General features: G+C 40.4%; 1 protein-coding gene across 1 annotated transcript in view; it reads left to right on the top strand.

Annotated features, from left to right (window-relative positions):
• Positions 1 to 15,906, top strand: part of LOC121952281 (roundabout homolog 2-like) — a 110,334-nt gene that overhangs the window by 72,794 nt on the left and 21,634 nt on the right. Inside the window, 6 exon segments of the mRNA XM_042498853.1 lie at positions 2,754 to 2,959; positions 6,806 to 6,887; positions 7,017 to 7,182; positions 7,698 to 7,864; positions 7,947 to 8,068; positions 10,242 to 10,473. Coding sequence (XP_042354787.1) covers positions 2,754 to 2,959; positions 6,806 to 6,887; positions 7,017 to 7,182; positions 7,698 to 7,864; positions 7,947 to 8,068; positions 10,242 to 10,473 — 975 coding nt within the window.

Genomic DNA, 15,906 nt, shown 5'->3' with positions numbered 1-15,906 from the left:
ATGGATCAATATCAAAATGTTTGGTGCAGAACGTGAGGGATGGGAGAAATTTGGTTGATTGATGGCTTAAACGACAAGTTGGCATGATTCCAAGTGGAGCATTTCTTAAGGTTAGGGGCATCCAAGAGGGTCTTGCACTGGATGTAAACTTTCTGAAGGTGCAGGTAAAGCCTAGTGCTCCATCCTGGGTGTTGCGTCAGATGTTTGACTGACAGGCCTTTTAATTATCCAGTTGGACTTGAGCGAATGGTACGTGCTGCAACTTGACAATGAAGCTATTGGGATTCTCATGTAGAATCAGAAAGTACAGGGCAGTTCTCCTGACCACTTCAAGAATGTGAGACACAATACTGCATGCAAAAGCCTGCAAGCTATGGAAGGTTGTTTGTGAGAATTGAAACAGAGGCTTTGTATTTAGCCAGTTTTTGCATTTGACAGTTTTCTGTGGATCTGAAACTGGGTCACTATGAGAATCCATTAGAACTGCTGGGACTCCAAGCTGGACGTGGCCACTGCTCTCTACTTCGAGAGAAGCTTCACTCTTTTCAAAGCCATATTTCAAGCCTACAGGGGGTTTAATACTAGATAGATTTTGTGTGTACTATTGCCTCAACCTGTCTGACTGATTTCTTCAGACACTGAGGCAGCCTTGAGGCTTAAGTTTCTAACAGTGTAATGCTGGATCAAAGAGTACAGACCAGGATCTTGAGAGTTCCCTTTCAACTCCAGTCATGAGCTTTGGTGTAGTAGCAGTCATACAACCAGTAGTTAGATCTCCCAGCTAGAGGTGTGGAGTAGAGTCACATGACTTGAACTCCAGTCAGACTCAAATCAAAAATGTAATGACTTTAGTCTTAACTTGATAAAATCCAAAAAGACTTGGACTTAAACACAAATGTGACTTAACCTGGACTTAAGTCCAAACATTAAAAAGTTTGTTATTTAAAGTGCGCTACAAATCAGTTAATTTCCCTGCATTGTCTGAATCAGCTAATGTTAACATTAACCTTTTTGTTTTATTTAGACATAAATTGTGCAACATAATACAGTATCACTTTAAAATTATCAACATTTTCTAATAAAATGTAAGTAAAAAATACAAGACAGGACAGAAACCTTCAAAAATAATTCTGTTGTGATATATGTCATGCAAGTGCAATGTCAGCACTATTTTTTTAGATGAAGTTCAGTCACACTTGTTTTAACAAACTTTTTTACAATTAACATGCAAATGTTAGAAAGCAATCATGATCACCCTGTTGTGAAAATGGAATTGCACGGGGTGAAGAGTGCAAAGAGTGGATTATGACTTGTTTAGGACTTCAAACTCAAAGTTTGGGGCTTGACTTAAGACTTTACTCTGGACTTTTTTTGTCTTGACTTTGGACTTGTGTGCAAAGACTTGAGACTTACTTGTGACTTGCAAAGCAATGACTTGGTCCCACCTGTGCTCCAAACATCCCGTTATCTGCAAACCTACCATAAAAAATTCAGTTTATTTTGCAGGCTGAGCAGCCTCTGGTAGTGATAAGTGATAAACAATCTGAAAAAGCAACATTTCATTATTGCCTTTGTCACTACAGCTGGAGTGTATGATTGCATTTCTTACAGGAGTGCAGCTAAATTAGGAAAAGCAATATGATGTTGCTGCTGGTTTCCTAATCGCTTGGGGTAATGCTCGCTTGCTTCCTGAAAATACAATACTGTCTGTCTTTAGCCAATATAAAGACTGATTTTGTGTTCAACTGAAGCTCCACATGAAAGACTGATTATGGAATATTTTATTTCTTGTTAATTACACTTAAATATGTTGGTGAGATCCTAGTAAAGCTTGTCAGCAACAGTTTAGATGATGTTTGTAACGCTGCATTAATGCAAACAATTCAGCCTCTGTAATCGGTAGTATATATCACATGTAGTTTTGCTTTCTGTACCTGCATCTAGTTGTAATTCTAGTTGATATATCTGCTATTCTGCTCGAGTTGCCCTGTTCCTCGTTGTGCTGAAGGAGGTACAATGGAAGATAAGGCAGGGAGAAACCCGCTGTAAACACTTGTAAGAATGGAGACAGACCTGATAACAGTGGAGAGCAGCAGTGAGGAAATTGGAAGCGGTGGGTAGTTACAAGGCCTAGAGAGCGTCAACACTCGAGAAATTACTGTTGCTGAGTGCAGAGGCTGTTTTCTGGATGATATAACGTACTTTAAAAAGCTTTAAAAGAGATGTATTGTTGTTCTGACTGGCATACCAATTCAGAGTTTAGTTTTTTGTGTGTGTCGGAGGTTGGGGGGGCGATGCCAAGAGGGAGGAGGTGCGACCATGAGTCAGAGTAGGAAGAGAGAGGACAGGCATGAATGTGTTGAGAGGTGTTATAAAGAAGGTATGGTAATTAGCACCACGGGTGAAGCATCGTTAATCCTCACCTAGTAATTAAAGCTCAAAGGTGTGATGCAGTGCCATGAGCACACTGCCTAACTGTGGAAAAGGGCTCACAAAAACAGTCACTTCCTCTCACAACAAATCCATCAGATTGAACCCTAACATCTTGAGCCTGCAGTCACTATTTTAATTACTGCAATCACAGATTAACACCTTGTGATAAGGTCATATGTTTTTTGTTTTTTTTTCACCATAAATCTGGTAAGATCTAACCAGTTAAAGAGTCGTTTCTACATGCCAAGACCATCACATAAAAATTGTAGCACTTGAGTGTGTTCAAAAAATAACACCTGTTGCTTGATTATTATTCTTAGCCCTGAAGGACCGCCCTCCACCCATCATCCGGCAGGGCCCATCCAACCAAACGCAGGCACTGGGAGGTGTTTCCCTACTCAGGTGTCAGGCATCTGGGGACCCAGAGCCCACAGTCACCTGGCGGAAGAATGGGGCCAGTCTGCTTGGAAAGGACCCACGGTTTTCTCTGTTGGAGCATGGCAGTCTTCAGATCCAGAATACCAGGGTGGGTTCAAGTGGATTACAGACATATGCATGTATAAACAGGAGTAAGCATGCAGCATTTCACATGTAGCTTTGTGTAGCACAGTGGCCTCTTAGTTATATGTTGTATAGAATTAAAGGACAATCTCTTTATTGCAACTTTGGCTTTAACCATAGAACTTGAATCACAGTAACTTTGCTACAATGAGGCTTAAAGTCCCGCTCCACTCAAAAATGTGTCTCTCTTCTGCTTTTTTACCTAAAATTTCGATCCTTTACTATACTACCTTGTATCTGTGCAAAGTTTGTCATTAGAGAGGTATATTTACATTCCTCCATCTGTGCATTTCCCTGAAATCTAAGATTCAAACATTTGTGGGCGAGCTAGATTAAGTATGTCAACACCTCCAGCGCAGAGCAGACTTGTCAGTACAGAAAGCAGAGTTAGCATTAGCACAATCTCAATTGGCTATCGGTCTGATGATAAGCATCTGAGGGACAATATTTGGACTGATCTGGTGTAGCCAAGACTTCCTCTTCGGTGCACCAATCATTTCTGCTAACCTCTATCTGCAATACAGATACATAAAAAGAAAATAATACGAAGCTGACCTGTCATAAGACAACAGCCAATGGGTTCTGAGAATGTATATCAGTTTATGTGTTCCATTGCTCCATATGACCTGTTTACCTGCTGTTAATATGTGATCAGTCATAGGCCTAATACTCGAAATACAAACAGGAACCTGTCTTATCAGATTCTGTGTATGCAAAATATGCATGTGTAGCATCAGTATAGAGAAAGTTTGACAGCAAATATGGTAAATTGTTCAGTTTTTGGATGCAAACACCAATGTGAACACACTGCAACATCATAGCAGATATTATTGTATGTTTCATAACGATTAACATTTGCCAGCTTCGGTGCACAAAAGACTCCTCATTGGACTCTGGGCCACATTGTGCCTCAGACATGTATGGCTGAATCTCTCCGATGTTTCCTCCAACACCAGTGTTAGCCATCTTAAAGCACTCTGCTCTTTCACTGGTCAGCAGCCGAGCCTTAATGGGGCTGTGTCAGTGCTAGAGAAAATAGAAAGCGAAACCCAGCACAAGCAGCAGTGGTGGTGGTCACGTGGAGGCCAGATCCACAATTTCCTTGTGTGGGAGAATGAGTCAGTTTTCTTGCAGCCATCATTATTTTGTGGAAAAATCGTGTTGGACAAATAAAATAATAAAATAATTAGTATTTTTACATACTTCAAAATGTGTCTGGAGGGGGAGTGTAAGCTTTAATCAAAATTCCCTTCCTTTTTCCTTTACCTGAATTGGCACAGGGAATTGCAGCAATCAAGTTTCACTGGCAATGGTCCTATCAGAACCTGCGGATTAATTAATAAAAACAAAGGATTGTTAATTAGTCTTTGAGAGAGTGTTTCACCCCAAAATTTCTGCAGCACCATATCTGTTGAATCTACTTACAACTGGTGCCTGCAAATAATTATACTTTGCACACATTTCGTGTTCTGCTTACATGTATACAGAGCGACGTGATGTTTCCTCTTTAATTGGAAAGACTCCTATTTCTCAGTTTCATTATTTATTAGTTTTGATATGTTTTACATTCATTTATGCACATAAAACACCAAACCTTTTGAAGACACATGAGTTTTTTGTGCTTCTATTGCATGTGAAAGACAAAAGAGAAATTTTCTCATCTGCCAGCTGATGTCAGCTGAATGTAATTCATATGGACAAATGCAGTCAGGCTGCCTTTAAAAGATAAATGGGGAGTATTGATTTTTATGAGTTGTTAAACGCTGCTATTTAGTCTGAATCTCTGAGGCAGCAGTTAGACTCAAGGACTCAAGGACAGGGACAAGTGAGAGTAGTCTGAAAGGGGTAATATAATAGAGGAAGTGCAATATACAGTGTCCTGTCACAGTGTCAAAGTGCTCTTCCTGTGTCACTCTCTTTTCTACTCTCTCTTGAGAGATAGCATAGTTGTGAGTGGTTCCTAAGGCATTGCCAATATAAAATAGATTGTCATATCTCTTATTCCCTGTGTCAGCACTGATGATGATAATGTTGATGGCTCTGGGAATAGTGGGTGACTATTATTGGAGGAAATCAATTAAGAAAATTAATGTAAGCTCTTACTGGGCTCTTTTTTTTTTCATTGGCTGGTGTTAAAGTTTCCTCATCCACTCTCCACTCTCCAGCTTTTCTCCAGCCAAATGCAGGCCAGTGAAGGTTAATGCATTTTTACTGTACTACTAGCTGAGAACCTCCTTCTTAAGCCCAGAGTGACGTAAGAGCTTGTAGAAACCATTTGGCATCAGAGTTACAAAGTCTACTGGATTCAGTCGAACATGGCAACAGAGCACAGCCTAAAAACTGTATTATCTGTATTACAGAGAAAGTCTTTGTGGGTCAGTTTCATACAGATGGCTTCACCTAACTCTCTGTTTTCCCGTGTTGAATTCATTTCTGTAACAACTTTTAAATCAGACTGTTAAAGCTGCCATGTTGCAGATAAAATGGAGCTTGTTTGTGCCTTAAAGAAGTATTTCCCTGCTGGAAAGATGGTCTTTTCATAAATCTAGGCAGTCTATGAAGTAGAAAGTTGCAAATAGTTTTGAAATTGGTGCTGCATGACCAGAGAAATTAGATGAAAAGGTGAAATTTGATTTTGTACAGAGATAAAAAAAAAAAAAAACAAGAAACAAAAAAAGCCCAAAACCTTCAACTACCAGAATGTACTGCACTGCAGCGCACCAGTAGTTGTTCTGACTGGTTACTGACAAAATGCAAGTGTGACCATTTTTATTAACCAGTACATGACCATGACCAGCCCCTTTCACTCCTTGGTCCAGTACAAGAAGACCTGAAGAAAATACTAAGTTAGTGTTTAGCTAGCTTTGTAGTGTTGGCTCTAAAGAGAGGCAGTCAAGGTTAGGGTTAATGAAAAAGTTAGAGTTACATCTAGTAAGTTAGAGTTACATCTAGTTATTTGTACTTATGTTTATAGGGTAAATCACATTTTGATGTGTAAAGAATAAATTAAATTAATATTTTACATTATTGATATGTTTGGCTTCATGTTGCGTTGTAGCATGGGTCAAATAACCATCGTGTTGGTGAGTTTTTCTTGTAGTGGTGATGGGTAAGGTTTGTGGGGACATGTCGTGTAGGCTCCAAATGGAATGTAACTGCAGCTATACATGTCTCGTTTTGACACAGGAAACAATATGGCAGCCAGCTGTTAAAAAACCAATTATAGTTAAACAATAAGCTAAAAACATGTCTGAAGACATTTTAGCCAAGAAGTAGGCAACACAGTAAAATAATATTGGTTCTTTTTTGACCAGCACTGCTAAAAATATCATATGAACTGAGTTTTGTCAGCCTTTTACAATACAGGAAATGACATGGTGACATCTTCCAGTTCACAAATTCTCTTATTACAACCAAACAGTGCACTAATGTATATATGTGTTTCTGAGGACATTTTAGTGAGGAATATGAAAACCTTGACATGTTGTTTATATTTGATCAGCACTAACTACTTTTACAATTTGACCTGAGGTTAGTCAAATTGGTCGGCTTTGATACTTTCTGTGTTTGTAGTGTTGGGCATACAAAAATGAGAAAGTACAATCTATATTTTAAGCAACTGCCCTAGAGCCAGCGAAAATCCTCTGAACAGGCATCATCCAGTGGATTAAGGCTGCGAGATGCCCAGCAAGATCATGGGCACTGGCAAGATGGAGGGAATTTTTACATAGTTCATTTACACACTAACCACATTGTCATGATACAAACTACTGTCCTTTTTAACATTAGCAATATTTTCTGTCTTCCCCAGATGTCTGATGTGGGGTTGTACACCTGTGTTGCCACCAGCTCCAGTGGAGAAACATCATGGAGTGCCTACTTGGATGTCAGAGGTCTGCTTTAGTACAAATAATTCATATGAAAAATGAAAACAATTTCATGCATATTAAGCACAGCAGTGCTTGGCATGCTTTGCACTTGCAGGTATTCATTGTGTCTCTCTACGTTCCCTCCTTTGTCAGATTCCACTGACCTTGTGGACTTCATGTCTCACAACACCACGGCCCTCCCAGGGCCCCCCTCCAAGCCAGAGGTCACTGATGTTACCAAGAGCAGTATCTCGTTGTCATGGGAACCAGGGCCAGAGGCGGGCACCCTGGTGTCCTCCTATGTCATCGAGGCTTTTGGGTATGTCTGTGACCTATGTCCTCCAGCTACACTTAGTGACCCCAAACTTTCATGGCAGTTGTGTGTGTTTCTGTGAGCATTAAATCAAGCCAGTTTAAGATGAATATACTGGAGTGCTTACCTCTTACATTTCATCTTACAAGAGTGAAAACTGTTCTGGTATTTAAAATTTGAATGCTGATTATTTGGCAAATAAAAGCTCATGTCAAGCAGAAAATGATTGGCAAGTGAGAATTAGCTTTTTTCTTTCCTTAACAAATAGTTGACAAAAAGAAATGACTACAAAGGCATAGAGCGATTGTTACCCTGATTACTCTTTTTGACAATGACAGGAAGTGTTTCTAAAGATTTCGTAAGTGAATATGGCATGTCATTACTGTTTGACATATGATTTTTTGCTTCCAGTCTTTTGCCGCACAGTCTACCAGCGTTGTCCTAAATACTGTCTAGATTACCTCTGTAGCAATGGAAAGATTCCTCCTAATTAATTCGATTTAATCATGCTCCCTCTACAGTCAGTCGGTGAGTAACAGCTGGCAGACAGTGGCCGACCATGTGAAGACCACAGAGTTCACGGTTAAAGACCTACGACCCAATACCGTCTACCTGTTCATCATAAGGGCAGTCAATGCTCAAGGCCTTGGGGACCCCAGCCCTATGTCTGAGCCTGTCCGGACTCAAGGTACAGAAATGCAAATGTAATGAATTTTTATTAATAGGCATCAATATTCCACTCTATATGCCTGCATTTCTCTCTCTCCCAGACATTAGTCCCACAGCACAGGGAGTAGACCACCGTCGCGTGCAGAAGGAGTTGGGGGATGTGGTGGTCAGCATGCATAACCCCGTGGTCCTTAGCTCCACTTCAGTGCAGGTCACATGGACTGTAAGTACTTGTATAACTCTTTTTTTTTTAATGTACATTGATTTATAGTGGATTTACCTTCAGAGAGGCAAAGCAAATCTTGCCTAAGCTTGTTTGGGAACTTTCTACTTGGCATGACACTATGTTTTGGATTAGCTGGTGCACAGACGGAGTAAACATTGACGGATGGCTACACATTCATAGTCTGAGCAGCTGGTGCTCCATCAATTTCGAATGGTTTGAGGTGATGCAGGAATCAAGACTAATGTTTCTATTCAGGACAAATACATCACCATTAAGTGCTACATGTGTCACTTCTGGAGGCACTTTGCAGTCAGTCCTTTATCTGGGAAATGTTATTTCTCTCTGTTGGCAAGGTGTCCCCACTGCCTGCTGCTGTAGGTTAATGACACACCTAGGATGGGCTTGTACTAGTCTGCTATTTCATACTTGTCTGGACGACAACAATGTGCTGTGATTCTGCTTGCAGCCTGACACAGTGACAGGATAAACCTATGTTTGTGGACAACCCAAATTGGTACACCAGGCTCCATTTGGGCGAAACACAACTCATTCATTACCCAATGTCAAGCAAAAGTGTCTGTATTGAAGTGGTTTGTGGGCACTGTTGGATTTTGTCAGAAGTCTTTGTTGTCCTGTTCATTTCCTTTGGGAGCAACTGCACAAATGTCTATTTCCAATGATTTTATATTTCAGTGTAGTTTAATTGGGCAGTCTGTTACTTTTCCAAATGTCAAGTGCCAGATCAGACAAGCTCAACAAAGCATCTCTCTCCTAGTTGTAACCGGAGCAGATCAATGTTTCTGAAATTCCCATGTTCCCAAGGTCCTCTGTTTCCAGGGTCTGATGTTCCCAAAATTCTAAATTCCCAAGGTCCTAGGTTCCCATGGTCCTATGCTCCCAAGGTCCTATGTTCCCAGGCCCTGTTTTCCAAAGGTCCTATGTTTCCAAACACCTATGTTTCCAGGGTTCGATGTTCCCAAAGTTCTTATGTTCCCAGCATTGTTTGTTCTAAATGTCCCATATTCCTAGGCTCCTGTGTTCCCAGGGTCCCATGTTACCAGGGTGTAAGGTTCCCAGGGTCTTGTGTTCTAAAGGTTCTATGTTCCCAGGGTCCTATGTTCTCAGGGCTCAATGTTTCCAGGATCTTATTTTCTCAGGGTCCCAAGTTGTCATGGTCCCAGTGTCAGTATTATTTTTATATACATTAACCCTCATGTTTGGGTCAAATACGACTGTTTTTAATTAAAGTAATTCATAAATAAACTCGCCTGACCCTAAACTTCTTTCCTGATCTTTTAATTGGGTAATTCATTGGTTAACTAATTTTTATTATTTCAAAGTTAGGTCTGATATATGTCTAGGAATTGTTCCCTATACAAAAAGGGTAACTTCTGGGTAGCTCTGTAGCTCACTGGCCAGAGCACATACCATCATGACTGAGTCCAGTACAATTTTATGACACTCAGAGTCATGATTATTTTCTTCCTGATTAATGCTGTGGCTATCTTCTAGGACAACAGGAAAGTGAACAAAGATGAGGGTAATTTGTTTTTATCATGGCCTCGACCATAAAAATTCTTTTCCAAGTAATATAAAAGAACAAAAACATGAGTGGTGCTACATCATGTGTTTATAAGGCTTCTGGAGTCACCAATCATTTTCTTTATGCCACACAAACTGAGGTTGCACAGAGAGAGAGAGACAGAGAGAGAAGGAGAGGAAAAGAGATCCGTCCTATTTGGACTGGTGTGATGATAAACAGCTGCTTGATATCACTTGTAAAAGCCTTTTCTTGCTCCTGCCCTTGTTAACAACCCATTACTATGAGTTGTGTTACATATTTTACTCTTCCCCTGAAATGCACCAGCAAAGAAGAAGAAGAAAAAAAAACTGGCTATTTTGATCCAGTGTTTTGAGTCCAAACTGTGCTGAAGGTCTGACTCTGGGGTGCTGTTCAGCTTTGGCAAATACACTACAACTCTCTTCATGTGGTTTCTTGCCTCTCTGCTGCTAATTAAACTGTATGATTAACTAAGCATGCATTGTCACTGACAGAGGACACAATGTGAATGCTGATCCATGGCTCCAAAGCAGTTTAACACACAGATGTACGCCGCCTCCCACATCATTACCGTACAGCATGTCTTCATCCTGCTCTCTCTCCTCACAGGTGGAGAATCCATCCCAGTTTATTCAAGGCTACCGTGTTCTGTACCGGCAGACATCAGGGCTGCCCTCCCCAGGGCCATGGCAGATACAGGACTTGAAGGTCGCCTCAGAGAGGGACATAACTCTCTCCGGGCTGAAGAAAGGCATCGTGTATGAGATTAAAGTGCGGCCATACTTCAATGAGTTCCAGGGTGCAGACAGTGAATCCATGACAGCACGCACCATGGAAGAAGGTAAGAGACAAATGAATTCACATTTCTGACAATAATCAGTTGCTCTGCTGACTTTATGTTGCATGGGATGTACAAATTAGTTACTTACACATGAGGGAAATGCTCTTTTGTAAATGGTTCTACCTACTTTTATATTTAGTTGCCGCTAGTAATGGCTCCATGGCTCCATAGTAAAGGATAATGGCATTTCAAGTACACCCACCCACACATACATACTGCTGCAGTGCCACGTCCCCTGTGTGTGAAAACAGGTCTCCCAGACAGCGCGGTGGGGGTCTGTGACAAGCCCGGGCCTCTGCGGGTTGGTGGGCAGAGAGGGAGGGCCGAAACTGTCTCCTCTGACATAAGCTCAACTCTCTCTGCTCCTCTGTAGACCCCTGCTGCCATGTCTCTGTCACACACCAACCAGACCTGCATGATATGACCCCGAGTTTATCAACACACACACACACACAAACACACATACACACAGATTCAATCTCAAATTTATTGGAGTTAACACTTCTTAATATTGGCCTTGTCATCAAATCATGTAGGTCAAATGATCAGCTACTGATTCTTCTTAGGTTAAAGATACAAGATTTAACTTATCCCTATTAAATGTCAAAAAACATGAGACCAGTGTTTTATATTTTGTTGGCTTGTGTACTTACATCATCTCAGACATTTCCAATGATGTTCAAACACAGAGAAATCTGTTATTTTAGTAAAAGACATGGTATGTGGGCAGGTTTCCATTAACCCTAAAATCACACAAATTGAATTTAAGAATATGAAACACACTTGATGGAAACATGTCAATTTTGAAAAAAACTTCCATTTATTGCAAAAAAGTTCGAATGAGGTGGTATTTCAGATGCTATGGCTATGTCCTTGTCAGTAGAAACTGGCTCCCTCATAATGCAGCAGGAGCCACAAAAGGTGTTACTGCATCACATAACTCTTCCAAAATTGAGCGGATCATCCAGAAGTTTTGAATCCACAATTCCTCTGTGACATTGTGGACTATCACCTCCCAGAAATCCCTCATGTGTGGCCAGTCCCATGTATAAGGGGCTTTTCTTTCCATTATCACTCGCATAACATGCCTACATCACCTTCAATTGAAATAATGAGGGCAAGTGCGGCTAATGTTGCGGCTAACCATGCTTTTAGGAATGTTATCGCAAGAGGAGAAGTTACAAAACATAACTCAATGGAAACGCAGTCATCTTGCAGTTGTGTTTAATTGACAGTTTTATAGTTTTATTGCTTACATTTTGTGCAAATCTGTAATGGAAAAACTGCCTTGTGTGAACTGGTCACCTTTGTGCTTGTTCAGGGTTTTAGTTGTCTGCCAAAAGCTGTCATAAATTGGCTTTTTATCCAGTATTAAAGGGATACAATTTTCAACCAGTTTTGTATCAAAACAGTGTGTGTGTTCGCCATATAGTCATTTTATATATTGCACGAGGAACAATCCGTGATAACAGGAGTATATTTAATATATCACCCACCTCTAGTATATTAGAAATAGGAGCCGCAAAATACTAATTCAGGATGCCTTTATTGGCCCCAGTTTGCCAAATTGTAAAAAACTATTAGCAAAAATAAATAAAAATGGAGCTCAAGTGTGCCTTATGAATAAAGCGAGAGAAAAAAAATACATTTGTTATGGCGGTTCATTCACAGCTAACCACACACAACCACACATAACATACAAGCACATCTGTAATTATCAACAGGAAAAATAAAAACTTTTCAAAAAAAGTACTAAATAATAAATACTTAAAAAAAACAACAACCCTGAATTCTATGAAAAAATATCTAATTTTAATAAATACTATGCAGTGCATAAAATTTCAGTGTAGCAATTAAAAACAATGTTAATTTTAGAGCATTAAAAAGCCTAATGGCAGCAGGCAGAAAAGTCTTTCTGCAGCATTCAGTCCTGCATCTAAGTACTGAAAGTATTATTGAGGACATCGTAACAAGTCTCATGGCCATTGCCATAACAACTGAACAAGTGAAAACTCCGCTGGATGACGTAAAATACATCATCCAGCAGAGTTTTACTGGCTCTCTGGCTTTTGCTCAAACTACAGGCTGTATTTTTCATATTGGCCACCAATCATGCCACCACTGCAGACACAAAGAGCGTAGATCTGATCAAAAGCCTTACCCCACCCCTCTCTCTCTCTTCAACACGGTCTGAACAAACTTCATCCACTCATAAGAACCACAGATTGAAAGCCCTGGAAAAAGCTCACCCATGCGTTAGGATTGTTTTCTCAAACTGCTATTTCTAAGGTCAGGAATGAGCTTGCATGTTTGCTTCACAGATGCCATGTTGCGCTGGCTGGCTGGTTAGGGGGACCTCGTCAGAGTTTATTGCACTGCACCAGCTGGACTGTGTGGAACATGGCTTGCAGTGAGAGCAAGTCATCATGAGGCCATTAATGCATCGTCCTCACAGTAGGAGGATAAGGATGGCTCTGAACGGGGAATACAAAGAGAATTCACCTCACTGCAGCCCAATTAAAATGGCCACAAAGGCTCAGTAGAGGTCTTTGTGGACTGGAGTGCAGTTACTTGGGATCTTGGATATGAGGCATCGTGATAGAGAAAAAATTGGCTTGATCTATTGATACTCCAGAGCCCAGAAATGTGCTGCTCTGCAGAATCTGAGAAGAAAACAGTCCCTTATCCATCAAAGGCAGATCGGGAATGTGCCAACGCCTTTGTGAAAGCCTAGCAGAGGGTGTCTGAGGGGTCGCCGAGGTCAAAACAGCTGGTGTCTCCCACTGCGTACACAGGGAAATTGTATACTAAGATTAATGATCCTCACATCCCTTCGATGAGTTGTTGGTGTGAGCAATGTGGCCAGAGGCAGTACGCTCTGTGACGTCATCACTGTCATCTTCGGCATTCCACTACTGTTGTTGGCGAATGAAAGAAAACATGGATGCAGATATAGCTGTTATGATGAGGACATGCTTATGAGACCAAGAGGGTCAATGAAGAGAAAGTCCAACTTATATGAAACAGTATTCCCTGATCCTGCTAGATAGGGTTTATTTTACATTACATTAGTGTTATACGGAGACAGGTTTGTTGGATTGTTTGCTAATTCATGAATGAATTAGCCTAATTGATGCACTCATTTGCATACCAGGTTATGTTTACCACTTTATACCCTGTATCAGGACATTAAGCAGCTTAAGTGCCTTTGTTTAATTGCACAGCTGTGAGTAAAAACCGAAACGTTCCCTCAGATGTTCGAAGCATTAATTGCTTTAAATTACTCTCTACCTACTTTGTTCATCAGTCTTAATATCAGTATTAGTCACATTATTAAGAGCATACTCTTTGACTTTTTCTGCTGTTGTGACCATCTATTGCAATGTTATCCTGAGTCATTACTGGTATTATAGCCATTATTCATCCTCAGGGATTGTTCTCGTACATACGGAAATTGCAGAACTACACTTAATGGTTCCTGTCTTCTCTTAATGTAAACCTTTGACTGACGGGGCATGCTCGGTCATTTTGCTGAAACAGCACAGCTGGAATGATCACAGCAGAACTGGAGCTTATGTGCATGACAATGCATTCACATTAACTTACCAAAAATGTGCACATAGTTTTAAGTTAAGGCAGTAGTAAGGCAGAAGGTAACTTTTCTTACAAATATCTCATCATATTTGTAGAAACAGTCACCATATTCTCACACTAGTACATGAGGCAGTCTGTAAAAAAGAATGTTCCTGCATGTCCTTGTAGTGCTTCTAATGGCCTTACCGTACGTGAATACAAACAACCAATCAGAGACAAGCCCCTGACGCCACTGTCAATCATGTCAATAACTGTTCGGAAGCCATATTTGATCTTGCTGCCTTGTTTTACAGTTTGGCCTAAGTATACGAGCAGTGATTGACACGATTGACAGCCACGTTAGAAACTCCTGGGCTCTGATTGGTTGCTTTCGTGAGCTGTGGTAGATTCAAGTAAATGCCATTAGAAGCAGAGTGGTGGACAGACCTTTTTTTTTAATCATCGGACTATCTGTCTCATATACCTCTGTGTTGATGTTGTGACAGTTTAAGTAAATGTGACAGTAAAAGTTACCAACTTAAGCCTTAAGTTAAATCTCCTCTTTGGTGTGGTCATAGCTTGAAAAACCATGTAAAACTGAGTGCATAACTAAGTCTGTGGTAATAGCTATTAATCTGTGTTTATGTTGTCATGCAAAAGTCCAGCCTCTGGCTACTGAACTGGTTTGTGGGGTTTTTTTCCTCAAAAAAATCAAATCCAGAAGAGAAATGATAAACTAATAGTTCCTGGCTAAAGTTTTGCAAACTCGACAATGCTCCAACACTGATGGCAATATGGGCTCTATTGGATGTTTGTGGTTGTTTGTTTTCCCCCTCAATAGATTTGATTTTGTGAAATTTGGTTTACAAAGATGATGGATTGCCTTAGAAATTAGAGCCACAGAGAAAGTATTGATTTTTCAGAGTGTCGGTAGGCAATCCAAGTAATGTGTAAAGGTTGACTTTCTCCCACTATAGTCCACCTGAATTTATAATAGTTAATGATTATTTCAAGAAAAGATTATTTGTGTCCATGCCAGATGGTATCCCTGCATAAATACTACATCATACGTGTCAGAGTTTATATAAATATAGTCATTTTGCTTTCTGAACAGTGGAGTCATCACAATATTGTGACAGTACAGATCTGCACGAGTTGGTTTAACAGTAATTGCTTCAGAAAGTCAATACAGTCCAAACGGCTGAATATAGATATCCTCAAACTGGGCTGAGTCAATTTGTTAAACGTAATAGAAATAAAGTGCCTCTCGTATGGCAGATTTAATTCCTTTGTACTGCCAGGCTGTCAAATATTTTGCACACATGCCATATCTGTTTAGAGCCTCTCTTTTAAGTGCATTGTGGGATCTTTGTTTCATCTTTTCAATTTAGAAAAATCTATTGTTTTGTCATCATTTACTTTGTGAGTTAACCCAGCCAGAGAGCTTTAAGACGTAAAATGCCTCATAAAGGTCAGCTTTAGGACAGGCACAGAAACTCTTTGTTTCACCTAATATGTCCTGTTTTTATGACTGATCTACCATTACACTTGCGCTTTGCTGTTGCCTCACTGACACACTGTGCACATGTTCATAGCATTTTTAAATTCATTCATTTACAGAACCAATCCCATGTGGAGAAGTCACAGTAACCATGTTGCTCTCTGGCCAGGTGGCAAACAACACAATCCCGTCATGGCCCACCTGCTCTGGCTCTTCTGGCATTCGGTGCCTTGCTTACACGGATCCACTGCAAATAGCATTCTCTTTTCGCAGCTCCTTAATTGGGTTCAGAGTAGTTATTTCATCCACTCAGTCAGAACATAATGATGGTTTTAATGGGAATCATGAGAAACTGTGTG

The sequence above is a fragment of the Plectropomus leopardus genome, chromosome 13 (assembly GCF_008729295.1).
Source record: "Plectropomus leopardus isolate mb chromosome 13, YSFRI_Pleo_2.0, whole genome shotgun sequence".
Taxonomy (NCBI): Eukaryota; Metazoa; Chordata; class Actinopteri; order Perciformes; family Serranidae; genus Plectropomus; species Plectropomus leopardus.
Note: the sequence above shows the minus strand (reverse complement) of the source record. Positions and strands in the feature narration are given on the sequence as shown.